Here is a 25,773-nt window from a genome sequence, read left to right as displayed (position 1 = left end):
GGATCATCTCCGAACCTGATAATCGCACTGAAGTTTTTTGACTTATCCCATGTAGATCAAGTGCATCTTAACGCCCTGTTAAACATCAATTGAAAATTCCAAAATTTATCAACGCCCTGGAGTAAGATCTTATTTCATGTAGATCAGATGACGCTCTATTTGACACCAATCGATCGAGGTGTATCAACGCCCTGGAGCAAATCCTATGTAGATCAGGTAAATCTTAACGCTCTGTTTGCCATCAGTTGCAAATTCTAAGCGGTATTCACGTCCTGGAGTAATTTGACCGTATCATACATAGATTAGCTGCATCTTAACGCCCTGTATGATATCAATCAGAATTATCGAGCTGTATTCACTTCCTGGAGTAATTTGATCTCGTTTCATGTATTCATCATCTAAATTCCTTGTAAAACGCCCTTAACGTTCTGTTGGACATCGATCGACACTTTTGAACTGTATAAACATCCTGGAGCATCTTAACGCCCTGTAGAAATCAATCGAAATTTCCGACCCGTACACCCTCTTGTCACCAATAAATTCTGATATTCTGGTATTAATTACCCGTGGAAAGCAAAATTATGTTGAAATTGTTACGTTAACTCTAGCATGAGTGAAATAATATCGACAAATTATCCCGAGCAACTCTTGAAGTTTGATGAGATATATGAAAGTTTGGAGCTAAAAACAAATTTCAAAACATAATATACATAGTAAACAGTTTATGGATTTTAAGTTAAATATCTCAAAATTAAGTTTTTGGCGCTTGGTGCAGTTTTCACCGATCATATGTTCTAAAGACAGTTAGTCAATATCCTTATTCATTTTGGACCAATAATTTGTAAATAATCGTGACGAAAGGGATGAGTGACAGTGGGCTTCATGGCCGTGCGGTTAGTGTCGTCAGGCAGTTAAAGGTATCGTGTAATGGGGTGTAGGTTCGATTCCCGCTGTAGTCATTGAAGCTTTCGTCAGGAATGTTTTTCGGCTGTACCATTGGAGCATGGTTGTCCGTTGCGTAGTGTTAAGTTACAGGTTGTGCAGCTAAATGGCTGAAAACGGTGGCCGTGTCTTTTAAAATAAGAAAGTTAATTATCAAGCATGCATCAACACCAGCATTTTTGTTTTTTATTTGATGAAATGAGTTTGAAAGCCACCTGTAGAAAAGTTGTCAATTCTAAAATCCACTAAAAGATTCAACGCAAAACTACAATACAAAACCATAGCGAAATACATTTATATCCAAAGCAATTGACAAATGTTTTGCACTTTGATATCACTTCAAGAACAACAATTGATTTTAGAATAAAGCGATATATTTGGCTGCAGTTTGAAAACCTCTCCCAAAAAAGTAATACCTTTCCACATGTCTTACTTTCAGAAACTTTTTGTGAACAAACTTTTCAGAAATTTTATGTGAACAAAAGTTCCCGATTATTATTTTCTTAATCATATATTCCTCCAAGTCCGATTTATACATTACTTCACGTTCAGACACAATCAAATCTCAAAAAACTCAAAAAATATATAATAGGGTGCAGAGCTACTTGGGCACACCACCATAAAGCTAGCTAAAAAAATTAAACAATTTTTTTCGTGGATAAATCATCTCCAAATTAGTTGATATGCAAAATTTTTGCATTCAGGGTGGCCACAGAATCGGGAAAACCAGGAATGACGGGAATTGGATTCCACCGGGAAAACCGATAATTGGAGATGGTAACCGGGAACATCATTTTGAACGAACATTTTCGAGCTATAAATCTACAAATCAGAAATTGTGAAAAAGTGATTTGTTTGATTTGTGTCCTCAGTACTGTTGGTTTTTGGCTGCCCTAAGTTCACCGAACTCCGGGAATCCGGAAGTGACAGGCAGCACATAAATTTAGAGAATCAATCCGGTGAGTTTGTTCCAGTATGATACTTTTTCTTTTGTGAGCCTTCCGGATCGTTTTTGAGTAGTGTTTGATCCTTTGCTCGCGTCGCTTGCTCCTGCGGGGGCGGGTGATGTGAGCAGGATCAATCGTGTTGCGCGTCGCTCGCGCGGCACGAATAAATAGTGGCGTGATTCGCGGATAGGGTCAGTAGTGTTTGATCCTTTGCTCGCGTCGCTTGCTCCTGCGGGGGCGGGTGATGTGAGCAGGATCAATCGTGTTGCGCGTCGCTCGCGCGGCACGAATAAATAGTGGCGTGATTCGCGGATAGGGTCAGTAGTGTTTGATCCTTTGCTCGCGTCGCTTGCTCCTGCGGGGGCGGGTGATGTGAGCAGGATCAATCGTGTTGCGCGTCGCTCGCGCGGCACGAATAAATAGTGGCGTGATTCGCGGATAGGGTCAGTAGTGTTTGATCCTTTGCTCGCGTCGCTTGCTCCTGCGGGGGCGGGTGATGTGAGCAGGATCAATCGTGTTGCGCGTCGCTCGCGCGGCACGAATAAATAGTGGCGTGATTCGCGGATAGGGTCAGTAGTGTTTGATCCTTTGCTCGCGTCGCTTGCTCCTGCGGGGGCGGGTGATGTGAGCAGGATCAATCGTGTTGCGCGTCGCTCGCGCGGCACGAATAAATAGTGGAGTGATTCGCGGATAGGGTCAGTAGTGTTTGATCATTTGCTCGCGTCGCTTGCTCCTGCGGGGGCGGGTGATGTGAGCAGGATCAATCGTGTTGCGCGTCGCTCGCGCGGCACGAATAAATAGTGGCGTGATTCGCGGATAGGGTCAGTAGTGTTTGATCCTTTGCTCGCGTTGCTTGCTCCTGCGGGGGCGGGTGATGTGAGCAGGATCAATCGTGTTGCGCGTCGCTCGCGCGGCACGAATAAATAGTGGCGTGATTCGCGGATAGGGTCAGTAGTGTTTGATCCTTTGCTCGCGTTGCTTGCTCCTGCGGGGGCGGGTGATGTGAGCAGGATCAATCGTGTTGCGCGTCGCTCGCGCGGCACGAATAAATAGTGGAGTGATTCGCGGATAGGGTCAGTAGTGTTTGATCATTTGCTCGCGTCGCTTGCTCCTGCGGGGGCGGGTGATGTGAGCAGGATCAATCGTGTTGCGCGTCGCTCGCGCGGCATGATAAACAGTGGCGTTAAACGGGTTAGGCGTGAATGTATCATGGATCGCATCACCAATCGCTGGTGACTCCCAGATCTTTACCTTATCCCACTAACCCAATATCCTTTCCATGACAACTGTGGAGATGCAGAAGATTCTTCGGTCTCTAGTAACAACGGTTGTCTAGCTAACATTCCTTCCCTTCCCCGATGACCGTAAGGACGTGGCCGGCACCGTTATTGACTTTTAAAATTTGAGCTCTCGATTTGTGCACATTGAAGAATGGTTAGCTAATCCCAAGCCCCATTCATTGATTCCCTGTGCAACTTCGATTGCTCTAGTCAATCACGGAGTAGCAACTACGAATTGTACGGTCATATATGCTCATGCTCATGCTCATGTGAGCCTTCCGGATCGTTTTTGTCCGCGTCGTGGGTTTTTTTTTACGCGTATCGTTATTTTATACAATCCGATGACCCTGGAGGGATCGGTTTTGCTTTTTACTGGTTATTGAGCAAAAATATGACTGCACAATCGACAAGCATTTCGCGAAATACTATTTATACTATAAATAAGCTATTGTTTTCTCTTTTGATTACCGGCATTCAAAAGATTAATTTGAAAACGCTTAAACAACAAATATTTATGGTCTATCGCCAGCTTTCTAGGCGAATCCTGACAATATACCTTCCCCAACCTCCAACTCCGTAGCACTTATGAGGGTGTCGCTGAGTCGGTGGCCTCTCATTAAGTAAGTGCTACATCAACATTTCCTTCCCCTATCCCAAGTTACGGTAAAGATGGGCGTGGCCGGGAATAGCGATATTCATGCTTTTAGTATTCTTGTTCATGATTTGAACAAGGTATACTCCCCTGCCTTGTTCTTGAAAGTAGTCAGGATGAGATTATTAAAAAGAAACATGAATGTTGCTAGTATCCAATCTACGAAGTATACCGTAACTACGCTAACGCTAACGCTAACGCTAACGCTAACGCTAACGCTAAATCTACAAATCAGACATTGTGGAAAATCATCATGTTTGAATGTATTGTAATTTAGCATTTGTGAATTTGAGCAAGTAACTGGCTTTGATTATTTCTACTTTAATACACTCTTCTTCTTCTTCTTTCTGGCGTTACGTCTCCACTGGGACAGAGCCTGCTTCTCAGCTAAGTGTTCTTTTGAGCACTTCCACAGTTATTAACTGAGAGCTTACTATGCCAATGACCATTTTTGCATGCGTATATCGTGTGACAGGTACGATGATACTTTATGCCCTGGGAAGTCGAGAAAATTTCCAACCCGAAAAGATCCTAGACCGGTGGGATTCGAACCCACGACTCTCAGCTTGGTCTTGCTGAATAGCTGCGCGTTTACCGCTACGGCTATCTGGGTCCCTACACTGAGCATTTTAAAAATGTTTCACTTTTCTCACAACATCGTTAGCCGTATTTCGAAATAATATTTTAATCTTTCCACTACTATCATGATTTTTTTTAACTTTTCCCTTACTGTTTTGACCTAATGTTTTAAGTCAATATTAAATAAATTTATTTAGAAGATTCTGGCAATAAAACGTTTTGGACAAATACCTTCAGTCACTGAACATTTATATCACAATTAAGCTGGACATGTATGTTGATTGATATGGGGCCCACATAGCCGTAGCGGTAAACGCGCAGCTATTTAGCATGACCATGCTGAGGGTCGTGGGTTTGAATCCCGCTGGTCGAGGATCTTTTCGTAATGGACATTTTCTCGATTCCCAGGGCATAGAGTATCTTCGTACCTGCCACACGATATACACATGCAAAAATGGTCAATCGGTAAAGAAAGCTCTCAGCTAATAACTGTGGAAGTGCTCATAAGAACACTAATCTGAGAAGCAGGTTTTGTCCCAGTTGGAACGTAACGCTAGAAAGAAGAAGAAGGTATGTTGATTCCCGGGATTACAAACTAACTAACCCACAAACTCATTCGGATTATGGCACTGAAACATCCTTTTATACTGATCAATTTATTTGTGCACCGATCGTGCGCACTCTAACTCAACTACTGATCCTGTTCACACAATTCAAATTTAGATCAACCGTACTATCCGATTTAATTTCCGTACATTAGACATGTTCACTTTGGAAATCCAACATGTATTTTTGAAAACAAACCTTGACTTATTAAAGTATAAGAGTAATTCTCTAAAAAAGTGTTGAATAAATAAGGTGCTTCTACTGTCTACACATGTGGCTTTGTTTCATTTTTACCTTGAAGTTATTTGCTTTAGAGGTCCCTTTATTTTCATGAAAAAAATTGAGAGGTTTTATATAAGATATGATTAGCGAAATAAAAACACGGGACAAAAGCGGGAATTTCAAAATTTTGTGGCTTACCTGTGCTTTTTATCTGATCAAAAAGTCATATAAATAATTAGGTTTTCGAAAAAAAATAGTTTTCTTTCATCAGTAGTTACCATCGTAATGCAGTAGTCGATCAACCAATGGAAGCAGTCCTTAAAATAGATATATAAAAATGAAGAAAAGTCCTAGATATGACCTTTATGCTTCATTTGAGAGATTTCAGTAACTGCTACGAGGGAAAATTACTGAAACACGCGTACCAATTGTAGCTCAAGTGATTTCATGTACAAATTACAATTTATGGACCCATTTTTTTTTAAACAGGAGAATGTTCAAGCCCATGTACCTGGTCTCGTCGTTCCAAATTTCAGTTGAAATGAAACACAAACTAAACACGTGCAAATACATGATGATTCTTGTGTGTTTGGAATACATATTTAAGTATTTGTGACAATTTTTCTCATAAAACACCCTTATTAACGCTTGAGAGTTGAAGCGCCCTCTGGGCTATAGCAGCGCGCCCCTCAAATGGAGACGACTAAGAAGCTCAAATTTTACGACGACAGGGCTGATTTTGATTCATTATCATGATTTTGTTGATAATGTTTACATTTTTATGAATTTCTCCCCAACCATTTTTGTTTACCAAATAGGTGGCACATTTGCCCCAAAAAGTATAGATTTCAACCAAAATGGATTTTGTATGTAAAACTAAATATTTTTTTCGTTCAAATGCCACAAATACTTACACATTTGTATAGCTTCACAATGTACAGTACAAATTCGTTATTAATTTACCTCTCACCATGCTATTTAGAAACAACGAAATCTTATAAAATATCACTGAAATTTTATGGTTTTCACAAAAGTCGATGTAAATACGTGAAAAATAGAGCAATTTGCGTCATATTTTGACCATTGTATTATGGACTATAAGGGAACATATTGTTAAGCTCAAATAAAAAATATAGTTTGTAGTTTTTACAAAAATCAGGGGTGGCACACTTGCCCCTATGGCACACTTGCCCCAAATTCCGCTACCCTTACACTCCACCATAATTCGTTCGATCATGTAGAGTTTTTGTTTTTTAAGTTATCTTGAACACAACCGTACCACGCGTTTTCGATTGTTTTATTTTTGCAAATTTATAGTCTATTAGTTCCCAGAAAAGTTATCTGAAGTATTTCTTAGCGGCAAAATTTTGGGCTGAAGTTCATTTCTACTAAGATCTGCAACAACGCATCTAACAAACAGTTAATAACTCACAGTATCAATTAAGTACATGAAATTACACATTTATCACGCAATATGCTCGCATTTTTGCATAACATCAGCCCATGTTGTCGCAGCGCATCGTGTTTCATCACGCAGAAATCTTCAATCAACAGGTAATCTGTTTTTCTCACCATATCCACGACATACATAAGTGGCAATCAAATGACGCTGGAGGTGGGTCAGTAACAACAACAGTCCACGGCGACGTTCCTCAGCGAGCAAAGGCTGTTACGCGACTGCTCTACTCGTTCATTACCGCACCGCATTTAGATGGGCATTATGTGCTCGGACCGCACCTCGCAATCCAGCACAGCAGAGCATAACAGGAGAACGGCGCTGACTGCATCCAAGCGCAGCGAAGCATTGACTTTGAACCTCAACTCGGCGTCCCCAACCAACAGAACAGAGGGCTTGCGTGCATTTCTCTCGATCGGGATCAACGAGCGTTCCCTTTAAAAACCACGATTCTCTCGCGCTTTTGAATTCAAAACAGAGAGCCCGCGCAACAATGCGCGAGAGCGCGAGAGAGAATGCATAAGAATCATCATCGACCGTCATCAGCCGCCGCGGATGATGATGGTCTTCAGCGGGCGGCGGCTCGCTCCTCGCGATCACGATCGCGAACTTGAACTCTTTCGCTGCGTTGCAGAACAAGAACGAAGAAATTGCAAGCCTTCGCTCGCGCTCGCGCTGATACCGGTTTGGAGGATGGATCGTTCCGCGGGAGAAACGGTTTCAATGCAGAAATGCGATGCACAAAGCGAAGAGCGAAAATGGAGAGCGTGAAGTCTCTCACCGCGATCGCAGCAGACGGCCGCCTAGCAGCGCCGAGCCGCGAGTGCGAAGCGCAGTGCGTTTCGAACGGCCAGTCGTCTCTGTTCTGTCAGTCAGATATGGCTCGTCGGCCCAAAAAGTCGGCGCTGATGCTGGCGGTAACGATCGTTACGCTCAGCTTAGCGAGCTTAGTGAATCGGTGTTCTGGCGCAAGTAGCAGCAGCGGCGAGCTCGACGATCTGAACGCGGATGAAAGCAGAAATTACCGCGAGTTGTTGAATATCCCGAAATTTGGCGACCGGTTAGCGCCCCGCAATCGACCGCACGTGGAAGATGGAGGTACCGGCGCGATCGCGAGTGTCGTTGGGCCTTCGGTGGCCAACGCGGGTGGAAGCAAGTTCCGACGACAGCCCGGACCCGGGAATGCGTACCCCGGGGTGACATATCGCAATGCGGGAAGATTCGGCGCTGGTGTGGCAAGTGTGGTGCCGGGTGACAGTGTGAGTGAAAATCACGAAGAATTGCACACGCTGGTGAATAATGAGCACGATATCAAGAGAAGTGATGTTCTGGTGACTGGGGTTGTGCAAAATTTGGAGGATACAAATACTGGCAGTGAGTACTATGCGGGGGCCGATGAAGATGACGAAGAACAGAACGAACCAGATCATGAAGATGATGAAGAGCATGATGGTGGTGATGATGAAGCTGATGAAGAAGAGTTTGAAGAGGTCGAAGAACCAGACCATTTCGATGTGCAAGGAAGAAGTGCTATCAATGGTGGCTTGGAAGATCAGCATATTTTGCTGGAGAGTGCTAATATTAGGGATAACAGTTTGGCACAGCTGGTCGGTCAGCTGAATGTCAGCGGTAGTAGTGCTGGTGCGAACGCATCTTCGGCGCAAGCCCATCGATTAGAAATGTCCACCGAATTTTTCGTAGTGCCATCGACAGCGTCCACGGCTGCTTCTCGTTCGACGACCGTGCGTCCCGGGGGTGTAATTCTGGCGGCTCGTAATCCACCGGGTCATCATAATAGTAACAGTAATACGCACAAGCTGAACGTTACACCTCCGACAATCATTGCGGCAAGCTATCCGAGCGGACTGCGGAAAGAACCTTGGGTGGTGCCTGTTTTGGTACTTGCCTGTCTGTCGATGATCATGATGGCAGCTTTCGAGATATTTGTGTTGTGCAAAGCTTGGCGTACATCTCCCAGCCGGCGCCATCTGTTCCTCGGTCAAATGTTGCTTCTCGGACTGTTTTCGTGTTCCGGCCTCGCAGCTGTTCTCACCATCAATCCAACGATTCTTTCCTGCGCTACGATGCGCTTTGGGGCTGGAGTTGCCTTTGCCCTCGTGTTTGCCTCACTCTTGGTCAAGTGCGTCTTCTTGATCAGTCTCAACGGTGGAGTGTATTTGCCTGCGCCCTATCAAGGGCTGCTGCTGCTCTTCGCAGTGTTGATTCAAGTTGCCGTTGGAGCTCAGTGGCTTCTGACGTCACCGCCTAGTGTAGATCAGGTTCCCATATCTGGAGGCACGGCTGTTTCCAGTCGATACCACCTTCTGCTCACCGCTGGAGACCTGACCCACGTGAATCCAACAATCCCGTTGTGTCACACAACCTTCTCGGAGCTGCTCTTTTCCTTGATCTACGTGGTGTTCTTGATCATATTCGTGGCCATTCTGGCAATCAAATCGCGTGGCATTCGGGACAACTATCGTGAAGCAACGTACATCGGTTTGGCCGTCGGTGGCATCATTCCCATCTGGCTGGGGTGGACCCTTTGTGGACTGGCCGTGGCCGATCGGCATCGTGACGCGTGCCTTGCCTTCGGACTTGTGGCAACGGCTTCCACAGTGTTCTTGGTGATGTTTATGCCGAAGGGGCGCCAGCTGGCGGCCATGGGCAAAGAAGGCCTTTACGTGGAAGACCGCGAAGAACGGTTCAGCTCGTTGAGCCGCGCCGGATCCGGATATTCGCCGTCGTTCTTCCACTTCAAACCGATCAAGTACGGGGTCATGGGGGCCTCTCCGACGCTGCAGACTAACAACGGGACCGTGGTGGGAACGACGACCACTTCCAAGCACCAAGCGGTTGCGACACTCGGCGGAGGTGAGTGTTTTAAAGTTTTTTTTTTCTAAATAATGAAACAAGCCCTGTAAATATGAGAGTGTGTTGCTTTTACCAAGTGTGTGTGTTTATGTTTTTTTTTCTTTTGTGGCTGCTAAATGGGTGCTCTGTGCGGGAGCTTTGGGGCTCGTGAAGAAGTGATTCATTAGGCTCCCTTATTGATCGATGATAGCCGTGAAGAGAGGAAGAAATATGGAAAAGCAGCCAGGCGAGTGTTCTTCGTGATTAGAGATTTGTGCAAATATGCTTCTGCGCGCCGGGAGATGAAAGAAGAGTGGGGATTGGCGCGACGGATTGAGATGGTAATAATTTATGGCCACTTTAGGTGAACATGGATAATATTTTATTATATCATTAGTGAGCACACGTAATAAATTACTCAGACGTAATGTTTAGACGAGTGGAGTGGCAGGTTATCATATAGGGGGAATACATTTTTACAATTGTGTCGTCATGACTTTACTGTCAGCTGAGAATAATGGTGTAATTACCTGTACATGTATTTGAACCTAGACCAAGACTAGAAAACTACAGTTAGAAACACCATTTTTGCTATCCACGATTTCGTTGCAAAATTGTTTATTTTCAAGGATTGTCATTGCAAAGATTGATTACCAAAAGTATTGCTCTTATAGTGATATGGAAATTTGTTTATTTCACACTGAGAATAAATATTCCAACACATAGAACGGATTCGCCGTGAAAACATATTCTACTTTTAGTGCTTCAGTGCAGTCGACCATTCGACGAAATGGTTGGGTGAACAAAGGTCGAAGATTTTTAGGATGAATTCCAGCAAGTTTTTTTTTTGTGAATTACTATCTAGAGGAATTCATAGAAAATTCTAACGAAAACTACCTGAAAAATCTCTAGACAGGTTTTTGATGAGGAATTCATGGAAACACTGTGGAAACGTTGAAAGAAGAGAATTGGGACGAAGTTAAAATTTCTTAAAAGATTGATACCTTTCAGAAGAAAAAAAAAAGATTTTATACGTTTTGTCTATTAGATGTATCTTACGGCATTTCGTTTTCCGGCACTTTGTCCTCAATTCGTTTTTTATGAATTCCTAATTGAAAACCTGCAAGAATTTGTCGGTATTGCTTTTTTTTATATTTCTCGTAAGAATTTTCTAGAGATTACTATAGACTGCTCTGGAAAAACAAAACTTGCTGGAATTCATCTTAGAAATCTTCCTAAAACAATAGAGCACAAAAAAATTACTAAATATTACATCATGAAAAGCGAGTTGTTTTTTTCACTTGTGCTGTACAACATACAATTGTGCGACTTCTGAAATGTTTAAATAAGTATGAGAATTAATGTTACAAGAAATATCTGCAAACAACTTTTCTGACATTTTTATGTTTTGTTCTTTATGAACCATTTCAGAACATAAGGATTTTTTTTAGAATATTTGTAAAAATTTCTTATGATTTTTATTCAGAAATCGACAGAAGTTTTTGCAGGAATGTTTCCACGTATTATTTAATGAAATTTGCTTAAATAATTACATGATTTTTTAAAGAAATTTCTGTGAACTCCCACAAGGATTCTTGTTCTTTTTTTTTCAAAGAATTCAGCTGAAACTACCTTCATGAATGTGGTTTTAAGTTTGTTAGGAAATTCAACTACGTAAGTGCTTTTACGAAGTTTTCATGATTTTTTTTTAATATGCAATTAATTAAAATATATTTTGGCATTCGACGCTTTGTCTTTTGACATTTTGTCCCTGAACCGTTTTTCCATGAATTCCTCTTCGAAAATCTGTAAGAGTTTTTCAAGAGAGTTTTCAGGTATTCTTTATAAAAGTTTTATATAAATTCCTCTAGGTAGGAATCCAGAAAAAAAAATCTTACTAAATTACATTACGAAAAGCGAGGATTTCTCACTTGTGTCACACAAAATACAACTGGGCGACCACATTGTGTTTAAATAAGTATACGAATTAATGATTTAATTTTAACATACAGGATTTTCATCCGTTCAAACGTTTACGGTTTCCCAACAGTTTACACCTGGAACTTCTGTAAGCAATCATTATCGAAATTGAGGAAATTTGTTTGAATATTTTTGAAAATTTCTTGTCGTTTTTATTCAGATATTACTACTTATAACTCGAAGTGCATTCTGCCATGATAAATACATGAATTTGACCAAGAGTGGTGGAATTACTGTAGAATCTACCTAAGAAATATCGGCAAATATTTTTGCATCAATGTTTCCACGGACTGCTGAAATGAAATTTGTTTGAATATCAAGAAGATTTTTTTTTTAATTTTGAGGAACCAATTTGACGGTTGGCGATAATAAAAAAAAAAGTTTGATTTAGCTCAAACTACCGGTGAGTGAAGTTAAAATTCTGACAAACTGTCTATAGGAATTTCACCAGGTAATACTGCAGGAATTTCTTGAGGATTTATACCAAATTTCCTTCATGGATTTTTTCGGTACTTCCTTCATGATAACACCAGGTGTTCATCCAGAAATTTCAGAAAGTTTTCCTGGAATTCGTTTAAATGTTCTTCCAGTGATTTCATCAGGAGCACCTCAAAAGTATTCACCAGAAGTTATTGTTAGAATTCCATCAGGAATTTCTTAAGAGATTCCTCCAGTGTTTTCTCTAATGAATTAAACACAGTTGAAAAAATACTGAGGAATTTTTCAATGAACTTCAACAGGAGTTCTTCCAGAGTAAACACTGGGAATATCACAAGAGTTTTGCCAAAATTTCCACCAGAAAAATCTACCAGAGTTTTGCCAGAATTCGTACCAGAAAAAACTTCGAAGGTTTAACTTGGATTCCCCTTCTAATAAATTATTCAGGATTATCAGAAATTTCCAACGAGGATTTTTTTTCTCTGGAAATCCACCAGTATTTCCGCGACAGAATTTACCAGGAATCCCGCGAAGGATTGAACTAGAACATCTTCCTTTCTTAACTCTAGGTATTCCATCAGGAAGCTTCTACAAAAATAAAATCCTTCAGGGATTCCACTGATATTTATTCAGAGGATAAAACAAAGCATTTCATTGAATGCCTACAGGTTGAACCCCTGAGATACTTTAGCTGTTAATTTGGAAGATCTTTTTGGAAAATTTCTGGAGAAACAATGGAATTTTTTTTTTAGAAAAATCACAAATAAATCACTGGAGAAAATTTCAGAAAATTCCTTAAAGACATTCCCTAATATATCATATATTTCTGGTAGAACTTTTAAAGCAATCCCTGAGGAGGATAACCTTGTGGATTCTCTCAAAAAATTGCAAAAAGAATCTCTAAAGCAATTCCTGGTGGAATCCCGTGCATGAAGTTTTGGAGGATTCTTCTGCAGTTTTCTTTTGGAATCCCTGAAAGCTTCGTTGATGAATCCTTGGAGAAGATCTTGGTAAATCTTGGAATGTTCGGATTACCGTTTTGATTCGTATTACGGACAGCTTCTTATTTCGGACACTCCACTTTGTATGGGAAACATTTCACACGAAACATTTAAATTTTTGCCGTTCAAAAGTTCACTATTTTAAGGCTCGTTTTAATAAGCTATTTCCATAATTATCTATGTAAATGTATAATGCCCAACTGCCTTAGATGTCTCTTTAGTGGTTTAACGATTTCAATTGATGATTTGAATTTTATATTAATGATTTTCATGAGATTTCCGGAAGTCGAATCAAAGTGTCCGGAATATGAGGCAAAAGTGAGGAAGCGTCTGGAATAAGATTTATAAAAAGGCCATACATTTCGATTTATTTAAAATTATTCAAGTCTCGGAAGCGTATTCTTTACCCACCATTCGAAAGTTAAGGGTTTCCTGCGCTCGATAACGCTGAGGAATCATACAAATTGATTTATTTTGTGTGCTCTATGCTGTGTTATACTTCCCTGAGGCCTTAAGTGTCCGTAATATGAATCAAAACGGTAATTGCTGAAGGTTCTTTTGGAGGATTTTGTGAAAAAATCCGAGGGAAAACACTAGAAGAATCACTGGAAGATTTTTGGAAGGAGCAATTACTGGTGGAATTGTTGATGGTATTCCTGCAGTAATCCTCTAGAATTTCTGGAGAAATTCCTGGTGGAATCGCTGGAAAACAAGCCTGAAAGAATCTGTTTAGGAAAGTTTTGCTGGAAGAATTCCTAATTGAATATTTGGAGAATTTTTGGTGAAATTCATGAAGGAAGCATTGGTTGCATCGCTGAAGAAATCTCTTGGGGAATTATTGAATAAATACCTGGAGGAGTATGTAGAAAAATTACTAGAAAGAGTATCTAAATAAAAAAAACCTGGTGGAATTTCTAATGGAATTCCTTGTGTTAAATGCCTGGAGTCCTGAAAAAAGTCCTGGTGAAATCCCTGGGGGCATTTCTGGTAAAAAATCTTGAGGTTTTCCCTGAGAAGTTTCTGAAACAATTCGTGTTGTGGTTCCTGAGGAATACATGATTTAAATGTTTGGACTCATCTTTGATGGGATCAGTGGAGGATATCCTTGATAATTCGTACAGAAACAATTGTAGGAATCTCTTGGAAAATGCCACCTGAAGGAATGCCTGATGAATTTTTCTCGGAGGATCAGTAATTCTGTCAACAGAATTATTGATAAAATTTCTGGTAGAATCTCAGAAAGCATTTCTCGTGGAATCCTAAGTATAACCCATGGATCCCTGGAAAAGATTCAAAGTAGAATTACTAGAGGAAACCACTAAAAGATTCTGGATATAATGTTGAAGAAATTCCTATAGTCATTCTCATATCGATGTTTGTTAGAAATTTTGAACAATGGAAAACTGATCTTCGGAAACTAATCTGGAATTCAAACAACTTTCAATTTAAAATGCAAAAACATTCAATTTATCAATTTGAGGGCCGGTACCAGGTCTCTTTTGAGAGACTTGGTCTCTATTTTAATGCAAGTTTCTAAAAAGTCTTCATTCCCGATGAAGGGTATCTCAAGTCAATTTTTTCAAACCATAACGGCCTCAACATTTTCTTTATTTCCATATCTTGCTTGCAGTTAATTATTATACAAAGTTATGCGGGCTCCAGAGAAACCTACAGATACTGTTACGAGACTTTTCAGTTAACTCTTTAAAAATTTCATCTCAAATTTCTCGAAGAAAAGCTTCAGGTCTTATCCTAGTGGTTTCTCCAAAGATATCATCTGGAATACATGCAGGGTCTCCCACAGGGATGCCACCAGAGATTCCTCTAACAATTCACCCAGATATTTTTCTAGCGATTTTTCAAAGAATATCGTAAAAAAATTTCTTTAGAATTTGCTCCATGAAATTCTCAAAAAATTCTATAAAAAAACATATCCAGAAAAATCAACAAAGGATTTAAAAAAATCTGCAGAGATTCTTTCTTTTTCATGGCATTGACGTTCTCACTGGGACAGAACCTGCTTCCAGCTTAGTGTTCTTATGAGCACTTCCACAGTTATCAGCTGAGAGCTTTCCCTGCCAAAGTTGCCATTTTGTATGCGTATATCGTGTGGCAAGTACGATGGTACTCTATGCCCAGAGAAGTCAGGGAAATTTTCATTGCGAAAAGATCCTGGACCGACCGGGAATTGAACCCAGACACCGTCAGCAAAGCTTTGCTTTGTAGCCGCTGACTCTAAACACTCGGAGCTAATTACCATATTAGACATCCGGTATGCATTTTATGATTCATCACTTGTTGTTTCACAGCTCGTTAGACAGTTTTTTGACCATAGAGTGTTTCAAAAAATTCAAAAAACTAATGCATTTGTTGAGTGATTATACTGCTTTCTGCGCTGCCGAGCAATAAAACGCTAAAACATAAATTTTCTCATCTCAGCTTAACGTTCATAAATCCTCTGAGCAGCAAGCTCGACTCGTCTGCCACTTTAAAAAGCAATATCCACGCCCTCCGTTCGTGAAAGCTAACGCCGCTTCTATTGCCAGGGACGGTTTTATCTCGATACTGCTATCAGCAATCGGCGCAAAAAAACTATCTTTCGAAAACCACGCAGTTCTGATGGATCCTAAAACGTCCTGCCTCCAGGCTGTTGTAGTATGTTAAGGGTAGATTTACCAGTATAAGTCACTTTTAACGAACTTTTTTTTTTTGTAAATCAACCTTGAGTCTTCAAGAATACTGTTTAGCAGCAAAACTTTAAGAACTGGTCAAAAACTTTGTTTTGTATTGAAAATTGGGGTGAGCCATCTGCTCCGGTACTCTTTACCCTTAGGAACAATACTTTTTTTTTATTTATTTTACTTTATTTTTGTATTGAAAATTCGGGTGACGAATACTGCATCATCTGCACCAGTGTTCGCCATGTTTTGAATTTGCGCCACCCTGGCAAATTCAGCAATACTATGAAAAAATTAGGTTCAAAGTAGGTTTTTCAGGAAATTTTGGTTTTTTAGGTTATTTTCCAAACAAGTTTCGAAGTTTCCTGAAATATCCAGGGATCCAGGGAAGTCACAATGATTTATGTTTATCTGTGTACTGAAATGATATACAACCCGAGGTGGCGATTACTGAAACAATGGCGAATACCGGTTCATCAACCCTAGTCGCTCCTCGTTCACGACTCAAAACCGAATTTAGTACTATACCATTTAATTCCACTAGAGTTTGTATCCTTTGACAGATACGCGTATTTCGACCTCAACTGTAAGGCCGTCTTCAGTGTCGTGTACTAGACAAAGTCGAGTCTAGTACACGACACTGAAGACGGCCTTACAGTTGAGGTCGAAATACGCGTATCTGTCAAAGGATACAAACTCTAGTGGAATTAAATGGTATAGTACTAAATTCGGTTTTTTCATCTACTTATAGGTATTCTACTAAACAGCTCGAAGATTTATTATAAGACTCAAAACCGTTTTCAATCTTCCAACGGGTAGTGCGAATTTGAAGCAGCTCAGCAACACCTCCAATGACGGTTAGACGGAGAGCCCAACTTGATGGAATAACAAATTACCAGAATCCGAGGGAGAGCTTGCCCATCTATCGTTCTAATCGTGAGCCAAAAGCGCATCTGCTTCTGGAGTTTGCTCGATGCCAGAGACTCGATGCTGGAGTTTGCTCGATGCCCAAGAATAGATCGAGATATACAAGACTTTGCGTAGGGCTGTGCAGAGCCCCGTCGATAAAGCCGACTGGAATTGAATCAATTAATCTTAGCACTTGTAGCTGAAGTTGAAGCTGGGTCTTAGCCAAGCAGCCCTTGTAGGGATCATGGGCGTTACCAGAGCAGGGGAGAAGTGTGAAGAATTTTAACTACATTGAGCAAATATTTGACCACTTCTACAAATTCAATTCAATAAGTTTCTTACAAAGAAATAATATGCTATAGCTCTATGATTTTTCTTAGAATTTTACCTCTAGGAGTTGTTTTACATATTTTTCATTATTTTTTTTCAGACATGTCTCTTTAAATCATCCACGAACCACATCCGAAATATTTTAGGAATCATGTTGGGATTTTTAAGAAACTATCAAACGAATATTTTTTTCATTTTCTTGCAAAACTCATTGTTTTTTTTTCTCAGTATTATTTTAGTTCTTGAAATATGTTTTTTGAAAAATCTGTACTTACATTTCTTCTAGGATTTTAGTTGATTTGTTTGAAAATTTCTCTTGAAATGTTCGATGAAGTTCAACTGATAATTATAAAAAAATACCCTAAAAGCATCTTCAAGAATTTTCTCCAGAAATCCCCATATTTTTATTTTTTAGAACAAATTTGAAGCAGTGCTTTCCAAACTTGTTCAGACTTTCATTCCTTTCAGGCCAATACATTTTGCAATCGCTCTCTTGAACAGGAACTCAAGTTTTATACTATGAGTTAATTGATATTTATTAAATTATTAATTATCCTATGAAATCATGAACTTTACACAGTTACACATGAACGTTAAATATGAATTTGATTTATGTTCAAATGCAGAAAAAATGTTTTTGAATCACCTGAATTACGCACACAATATTTTACACTTTCAGCCCAGCTGAAGCTGGATCTTTGCAGAAAGCCTTAGTAGAACCCGTGGGCGTAGCCTGATGTAGAGACTTCCAAAAACAAATTTGAATTTGTCCAAATTTCTTAACTTTTTTGAGAACTTTTAGAGTGTACAAAAATTAGGCAATAGCCATTACCAGATTCTGTAAGAAATATGTCAAAAAAATATTATGCAAGTGAACGAGTGGAGGTTGACAACAAAATGGTTAGCGTATTGAAATCCATCAAAAAGTTCTTTAAAGCATTTCTCAAGAAATGAAGATAAGAATACCTTTGGAAATTTCTCCAGAAACTAAATGTAGGGGTTTCTTTACATATTCCTCATGTTATTTTTCCTGATATTCTTCCATAAATTTCCTCAATAATTGCTCCAGGAAATTTTAATAGAAATAATGCTATTAGGTTTATCCAATTTTTTTCAGGTATTTTCCAAAGAATCGTTCTAAGAATTATTTCAGAAGTTCTATCATCAATTCTATTGAAAACACCAATTTAAATTTTCATTTTATTTTTGCAGGAGTGGTGATTTTAGGACTCCTACATGATGTATTATGTAAGGTTCGTTGAAGAATTTTCTTTAAAAGCACATGACATTTTATTTATAAAGAGTGTTAAGACTATTCAATTTTCAGATTTGTTGTCTAAAATTATTCACAAGACCACAATTTCAACAATTTTAGTTTTAATTATTCTTCTGGTAGGTCATCCAATATAAATTTTCAAATTTTTTTTGATGGAATTTGTGTCATGTAAAGAAATTTTATCAAAAAAAAAAAAAAAATTGGGTTTGAAGGGTGTTTTAAAAATTATAGTTTTCAAATTTGTTGTTGGAAATTGCCACAAAACCAAAATTTTTACAATTTTCGTGCACCAGAATTTTTGAATTACATATTTGAATTTCTTGTGGGTATTAACATATTGTGTTGATGAAATATTATCTACACAACTACTAAGCAAAAAGTTTAAAGATATTTGAGGAAATTTTCAATGAAATTTGTAAATAAGATACTCGCAAAATGCTTCGTTTTTTCTTAGGATATTCTCAGTTCTTGAATAGAAAATAATTGGGTTTTAACGGTGTTAAGACTACTCAGGTTTCATCTTTGTTGTCTCATATTGGCTACAAAACCAAAATTGAACCAATTTTCATTTTACGAAATTTTCCAGAATTTCGTCCAGGGATTCTTTTGAAAACTCCAGGAATTTTCTAAAGACTCCTACAAAATGTATCATGTACAGTATGGCCCATAAAAAAAATGCGAAAATCATCATATCATGTTTAATGGTAGTTTATACATAGAAAATGTGAACGAAACATAAATATTATTCATTACTTGTATTGTTTAATCTATTTAGACTCAGTTTTTTTGCTTTGAAAATGATTTTTATCTGTTACTTTCACCTTATCATAGAGGAATTGGAAGCATACCTTCAATTTTTATCATGCGGACGTCGAGTTCAATATCTGTTTGATGAAAGCTTCTAAAACATCAACGATGGCGTGAGATTCTTCACAGACCTTGTCTCCACCATACGCCCATATCAAATGATAGAATTGGTTCATACTTGGGTCATTGGAGACTTAAACAGATTTTCGAAAAACAGATCATTTTGGAGAGCTTCCATTGAACCTTCATATAAGTGTGATAAGCGGCTCCGTTTTGCTCAAAACTTATGAGCTAGTATTGATATAAGTTGTCTTTAACCGAAGGAACAAATTTCATCCTCAAAAATCTGTTATAGGCCTCCGTATTTATTTTTTACTAAACTTTAACAAAAAACAAAGGCATATCAAACCTATAAGACGCAAATGCCCTCAAAACTATGACCCTGGCAAAATATTTTATTGTGACTATGGAAAACATGTTCTCTAAGAACTCCTCCATCCTCTGATACCAAACAAACTAAAATTTACAACAATAAATTGTGATTTTTGAAGGTGGAAAATGTATCACCAGAGTATACGACAATCAGACGCTGTTTCTAGCTTTGGGCGGACAAAATCTTTGAACTTGTTTGCTTTATTACATTATTTAGGACAGTACGAAAAATATGACAAAAATTGTCCTACATAGCGAAGTTATGTTAGAATATATTACAATAATCAGAAATTACATTCATTAGCAAAAACAATGAAAATAACGCTTGTGGATGCTAGATTCACGTTCAAATAATTTTCGCTTTTTTATGGGCCATACTGTAAGCGTGCTTGGGAAATTTTCTACAAAAAAAAACACAAAATTACAGTAAAATTCCCATGAGTAGTGTTCCGACTTACTAGCAACACATTTTTTTGGCTACTATGATAGTTAGATTTATGGTCTCAAACAGGCGTTGCAGAATTCGCTCTCATTTGAGAATGAAGCACGATCAAAGCAAGCAAAGAAAAACATCCCATCTGTTGCGGTCCACGATCGTCATTGTTCGCAAGGTGTAACAAGTCTGATAAATGGAAGCAGCGAGCGAGAGCCCCAACGAGAGAGCGATGGTAAAATCCATTTTTCTCGCTTGTTTACCGTTGGGGATAGGGGTTTTTCTTAACTGGCACGATAAACAATCCACGAACTTTCAATAACAACAGTGTCCCCCAGGCTTGGAGCATGTTTAGAGGGGTTTTATCATGCACTACTATCCCCCCAATCTGATCAAACTTGTAGCAGTATACGATAAACAGTCTCTCATAATGTGCAGCATGTTATGATAGTTACAGAGAGCGATACGTGAGAGATTCTCTCAATTTTCTCAGGATTCAATCCCTGGTCTCAAATTGACCACAATACCAAAACTTTAACAATTTTTTAGCGTCAGAATGTTTAAAAAGTACATTTGATTTTTTGTGAGTTTTAAAAGATTGTATTGGCGAACTGTAATCCATACAGTAGGGGTACTAAGCAAATTTAATTTCTTGCTTTTTATAGATGCAAACAATATGGAGTTATAATGATGGGTTAAATTAATTTTAAGCAATGATTTTACTACTTTTATATATTTTATAAAGCAATAAGTACCGTTCTGAGGATTCAAATAATGGCACCTCCAAAAATTCTTCTTCATATTCTTCAATATTTTTTCAAACATTCCTCTTTAACTTATCCAGAGATCTTACGCGAATATTTCCAAAACCATTTCGGGATTTTTTAAGAAACTTTCAATGAAATATGTTATTCAGATACTTGCATATTTTTTGCTTAGGATATATTCAGTTTAAGAAGAAAAAAAATGGTTTTAAATGATGTCAACACTTTTTCAATTTCAGACTTGTCTCAAATTGGCCACAAATCCAAAATGTCAACAATTTTCGTTCGAAGAATTCTTCCGGAAGGCCAGAAGGGGCAGATGAATTGTCTTGAAAACTCCAATGTAAATTTTTAAATTTTTTTGCAGGCTTTTTAAAGACTTCTGCTAAATGTATCATGTAAGGGTTTTCTTTAAACACACAAAACAAAATTGGATTTTTTTGGGTGTAAAGACTTGTTAATTTTCAAATTTGTTGTCTTAAATTGACCAAAAACTCAAAATGTTATCAACATATATCTAAATTCAACAAGCTCGTGCAAAAATTTTTGAAGTGAAGTTAAAATAACCCTTCTTAGAATTTTACTAATTGAATCCATGAAGTCTTCTACATATTCTTCAACATTTCTCAGACATTCCTCTTTAACTCATCCAAAGACCTTATGCGAAATGTTTACAGGAACCATTTTAGGATTTTTCAGTAAACTTTTAATAGAATATGATAATCAGATACTTACAAAATTCTTTGTTTTTTCGTAGGATATTTTCAGTTTTTGAATACGTTTTTTTTTTTTTGAAAAATTGTCCTTATAAGGAAAGTGTACCAGTAATGACCATAGTGGTTCCCTATTTGGCCATGCAATATTCGGATAACTTTCACATTTTTAAGCTTTTTAAATGTTTCAACAACAAGATATATCCTATATCTTACTGCTAAAACACAAAACAACTCTTCAAAAAGTAGAAACATTCAAGTTATCACGTATGGTGAAATAGGAAACCACTAAGGCCATAACTGGTACACCTACCCTTGTTTTTCGAGGATTTGACTAGCTTTTTTGAAAAATTCTCTTAAGTTTCTTAATTATTCCTTTGAGGACAAAATTATCCCTTGGAAATTCCTCCAGAAATTTACCAACTTTTTTGAATTGTTATTAAAAGATCACTAGCTAACAAAATTATCGCAAATTTATCCAAAAGCTTGATAGCTAAGAATTTCTTCAGATTCATTTTCCCAAGCATTCCTTCTCAGATTTTTCCAGAAACTGTTTCAGGCATTATTTCTCAGAGCTTCTACCATGATTACAACAGGAATTTATCCTAGATATCCTCAGCATTTCCATCAGTGAATTTTCCAGCAATTTAATCTTAGAATTGTCACTGGAAATCTTCTAAGAACTCCTCAATAAAACCATATTATATGTCATTTTTAAGACATTTGTTAAGTAATAATTTTCTGGGAATATCATCATTATTCTTCAAAACATGTGTTGGTAACTGCTACAAGTGCTATTACTAGTTATTATATAAATAAACCTCTATGAACAATTTCCAGAATTTCGCTATGGAAACCCAAAAAAATCTTAAAATATTACTTCTCGGTTTCAAAATAAGTAATAACAGGTATTTTTGGAATGAAAAATTACTGGAAAAAACATTGGAAGAGCTCCTGGAAGAATTTGTGGAACAATTTAAGAATAAGTTTGAAAAAACCACTCTGCTGAAATACTCGTGGAAAATATTATAAATCTCCAATCAAAGTCCCTAAGATGAAATTCTTGAAATTCTTTTATATAATAGTTCATTATAGAACCTTAGCAAAATTACCAGGAGTAATTTAATAAGAAACATAGTGAGAAATTTTTTAGAAATATTTTACCTGGAAATTGTTTATTTTTTTGCTGAAATTAATAAAAAGAGTTAATTTGACTCCAGAAAAAAAATGACAGAACACAATGCGAAGAGGAATTTCGCTTGTAAATACTGAAGGAGTTAAAAAGAAAATATGTTGTGAAATACTTCGATGTGTCATAACAAAAAAATGAATTCTGAGAAAATTGAGAGTATCTCTCACTCATCCCTCTCTACAACAATCATGATCCGCTACACATAATGAGAGTCTGTTTATTGTCTACTGTTATTATATCGGGGGCTAACAGTGAATGATAAGATCCTTCTGGGTGCTATTGCCATAGGATGCACGTGGATTGTTTATCATGCCAGTAGAGAAAAACAACTACCCCCATCGGTGAATAAGTAAGAGAATGGGTTTTTCATGGGCTCTCTTTCTCTCTTTCTTTGGGTCTCTACTTTGTTGCTGCTTTTTATCAGGCTTGTTACAACTTGCGAAACATTGTGGATCAAGCTAACAGTTAGACTTTGTGAAGAAATTGCAATATTTACAAATATCAGCTTATTTATGTCTTTCGGATGCATTTGAAGCCACTGCTGGTCTTAAGTGTTCGGAATAGAAGTCAAAACGGTACAAAAAGATTTGTTTTGATGTAAAAAAAAATATGTTTTAATGCAAAATGCCTAAACTGAAGTCGCCTATTAGGGGAACAGGGGGTAAAATGAACACCCTAAGCATTTTTCATGTTTTCTTGCTTATAAAGCTGTCAGATTCTTTTTCAATTGCACCACCCCTGCTGGAAATCAAAGTTACGCCCATGGTAGATACCTTGTTCGCACTAGATGAGAAACTGTGGATGCTACGAGGAGGAGAAGTTCGGTTCAACAAACTTCGAACACAAAAATTCAGAATCTGAACGCTACAGCAAGGACGCAACGGGAGAAGGGCGTGAACTTCGATTGCGGACCTAATAAAATCAGCACAAATTATACCAATACCAATTATTGTAATGAGTGCATATTAGGCACCATTCGTTACGATTTTCCTCTCTCCATTCTGGGCAGAACTGGGAGATGAAGCGAGATGGGGATATGTTTTGACGTTGGCTGATCAGCCTTTAAGTCTTTATTTCTGTCGATTCACTGCGGTACTGAAGGTGGAAAGAAAACCACCCGTTAGTTCTGGTTTCAGAGCTTTCATTAAGGCATCTGAAGTACGGTGCTTTGAAGGCGTGATTTGACGAGGAAACATTCAAATCCTTAGCTTAACTTCTCATTGATTCCCCAAACTTTTTGAAACATCCAAAAATAAAAACTATTTTTTCACAAGTTCTCAAACAAGTTTTCTTTTTGGAATCTGTGTCTTATGGTTATTAGCCATCTACCATCTACATTTTGAAGACATTTCGATGTTCTTTGGGGGACCGAAAATTTCCATAATTTTTTTTTTGAATCACTGTCTTGTTGTTTGTCAATTTATCGATAGAAAAAATAATATGAACTATACAACATCAAGTTTTGAGTTTATTAAGCAGCTATAAAAGTGTTCAAATTGTTCTTTTGAAAATCAAATTAACAAACATGAGCTGAAAATTTGGTCTTAGATATTTACGTGAGTTATGGCTAAGCGTCGGTCGCAACGGAATTTGAGAATATCTCCGATACCGGATGACTAATGATCCAAATCGAAACTATTATAAAATTGGAAAAATTTTATGAGAACTTGTTGAAAATTTGTGCAAACATATCGGAAAACAAAAAAAATATCAAGAGATTTTGTTCAATCAGTACTTACTTTGGGATATTTTTAACTACCGATTGTTCGGTGGGAATGACCTTTGCTCGTCCTCGTCGAACCCCTTCCAGCAAAGTTCACCGCTCTACTTGCGAATTTCTTCGGCCCATTCCAGTGCAAACGACCGATTTCTCGCACTCTGCTTTTTCCAGCTCCACTCCACGCTCTGTAATCAAGAATCAATACAATCGGTTTTCGATTGAACTTTACGCGTGAACGAACGAACGAACGTTAGCATTGGATGTTCTTGGCACTCTCGCTCTCTAGCCAGCGCTGCTTCGAGTGGTGGAAGAAGAAGATCGTGAGCCCCCTCCGAACTGGGGAGGGAGGGAGAATCGTACCTGTTATTTTCTTGCCATAATTTTCCAAATTTAATTATACCCCATCATCGTTCGGGAGGTGCTTCGGTCAGGAGTCGGTGACTCGCTGCGTGCAGTTGGGGATTCTTGTTCTTCTTCTTGGGCTGGGTTTTTTTCAGTTTTCTTTGGGATGCGTCATTGAATTTTTGTAATTCGAACAAAGATGTATATACAAACCAGAGCATTCTCCTGTTTAAATGAAGTCGTACATTTGGCGGTGTAGGGTGAGCCACTTTGCAGAAAGATCGAAGTTGATTCGTGGAACTTGAAATTCCGAAGGTAGCGTCATAATATTTGTGGATTTTGATCAACAACTGCCTCTACGTTACCATTCACAGAACCACAGAATATGGGTTCAACAGAAAAAAAAAAAAAAAAAAGATTCACCCGTAGATTTTCTCTTCTGTACATATATGGAAATGTCAGTTACGAAATTTGTTTGAAGTTTATTGTCTATTTGTGGCTGGACTGGACGACTGAGGATTAACACAAGCTTTCGATCGATTTTCTGGAATGGTATACAATTACACGGGTATAAATCGGATCCCAAAATCATAAGAAAAGACTCATGATTTCTGGAGCCTAGGGTATTTTCAGTTTATGAAAATACACCATGATTCGAAAGCATGATATCATGATTCGGTGCACCCGTAACGCAGTCAGTGCGTTATACTTTTGGCAGAATCATAAAGCTAAATCATGATGTTGGGATTTGGAATCATAATTTCCGGTGCGCATCTTTATGATTCTGGTCGGGTTTGCAAGCGCCATAAAGCTAAATCATATATTTAGGCTTTAGAATCATGATTCCAGGTGCGCATGGTTTATGATTCCGGTCGTTTTTTACAGGATCATGCAGCTAAATCATGCCATTGGGATCCCAAATCATGATTTCTGGTGCGCATCGTTTATGATTATCATTATATTTTCGGACCATAAAGTGAAATCATGATACTGGGATTTGGAATCATGATTTTGGGTGCGCATCATTTATGATTCTGGTTGAATTTGTTGGCACTATAAAACCAAATCACGTTTTTGAAATTTGGAATCATGATTTTTGGTGCGCATTGCTAATGACTCTGAGGAGGATGTAACAACAAAATTGCGTTGATACTTTCATTTATTGTAAAGAACTACTGTAGTGTGAAAGACAGAATAATATTTTAACTATTTTGTGCGTAA

General features: G+C 38.2%; 1 protein-coding gene across 2 annotated transcripts in view; it reads left to right on the top strand.

Moving 5' to 3' along the window:
- Positions 1 to 7,524: 7,524 nt before the first annotated feature.
- Positions 7,525 to 25,773, top strand: part of LOC5566873 — a 326,698-nt gene continuing 308,449 nt past the window's right edge. For both annotated transcript variants that reach the window (XM_021848992.1, XM_021848991.1), the window contains exon 1: positions 7,525 to 9,558. In XM_021848992.1, the coding sequence (XP_021704684.1) occupies positions 7,563 to 9,558 (1,996 nt within the window). In that variant the 5' untranslated portion in view covers positions 7,525 to 7,562. The remainder of the gene's footprint in view (positions 9,559 to 25,773) is intronic.

This window comes from Aedes aegypti, chromosome 3, assembly GCF_002204515.2.
Source record: "Aedes aegypti strain LVP_AGWG chromosome 3, AaegL5.0 Primary Assembly, whole genome shotgun sequence".
NCBI classification, from domain to species: domain Eukaryota; kingdom Metazoa; phylum Arthropoda; class Insecta; order Diptera; family Culicidae; genus Aedes; species Aedes aegypti.
This window is presented reverse-complemented; position numbering and strand designations above follow the sequence as displayed.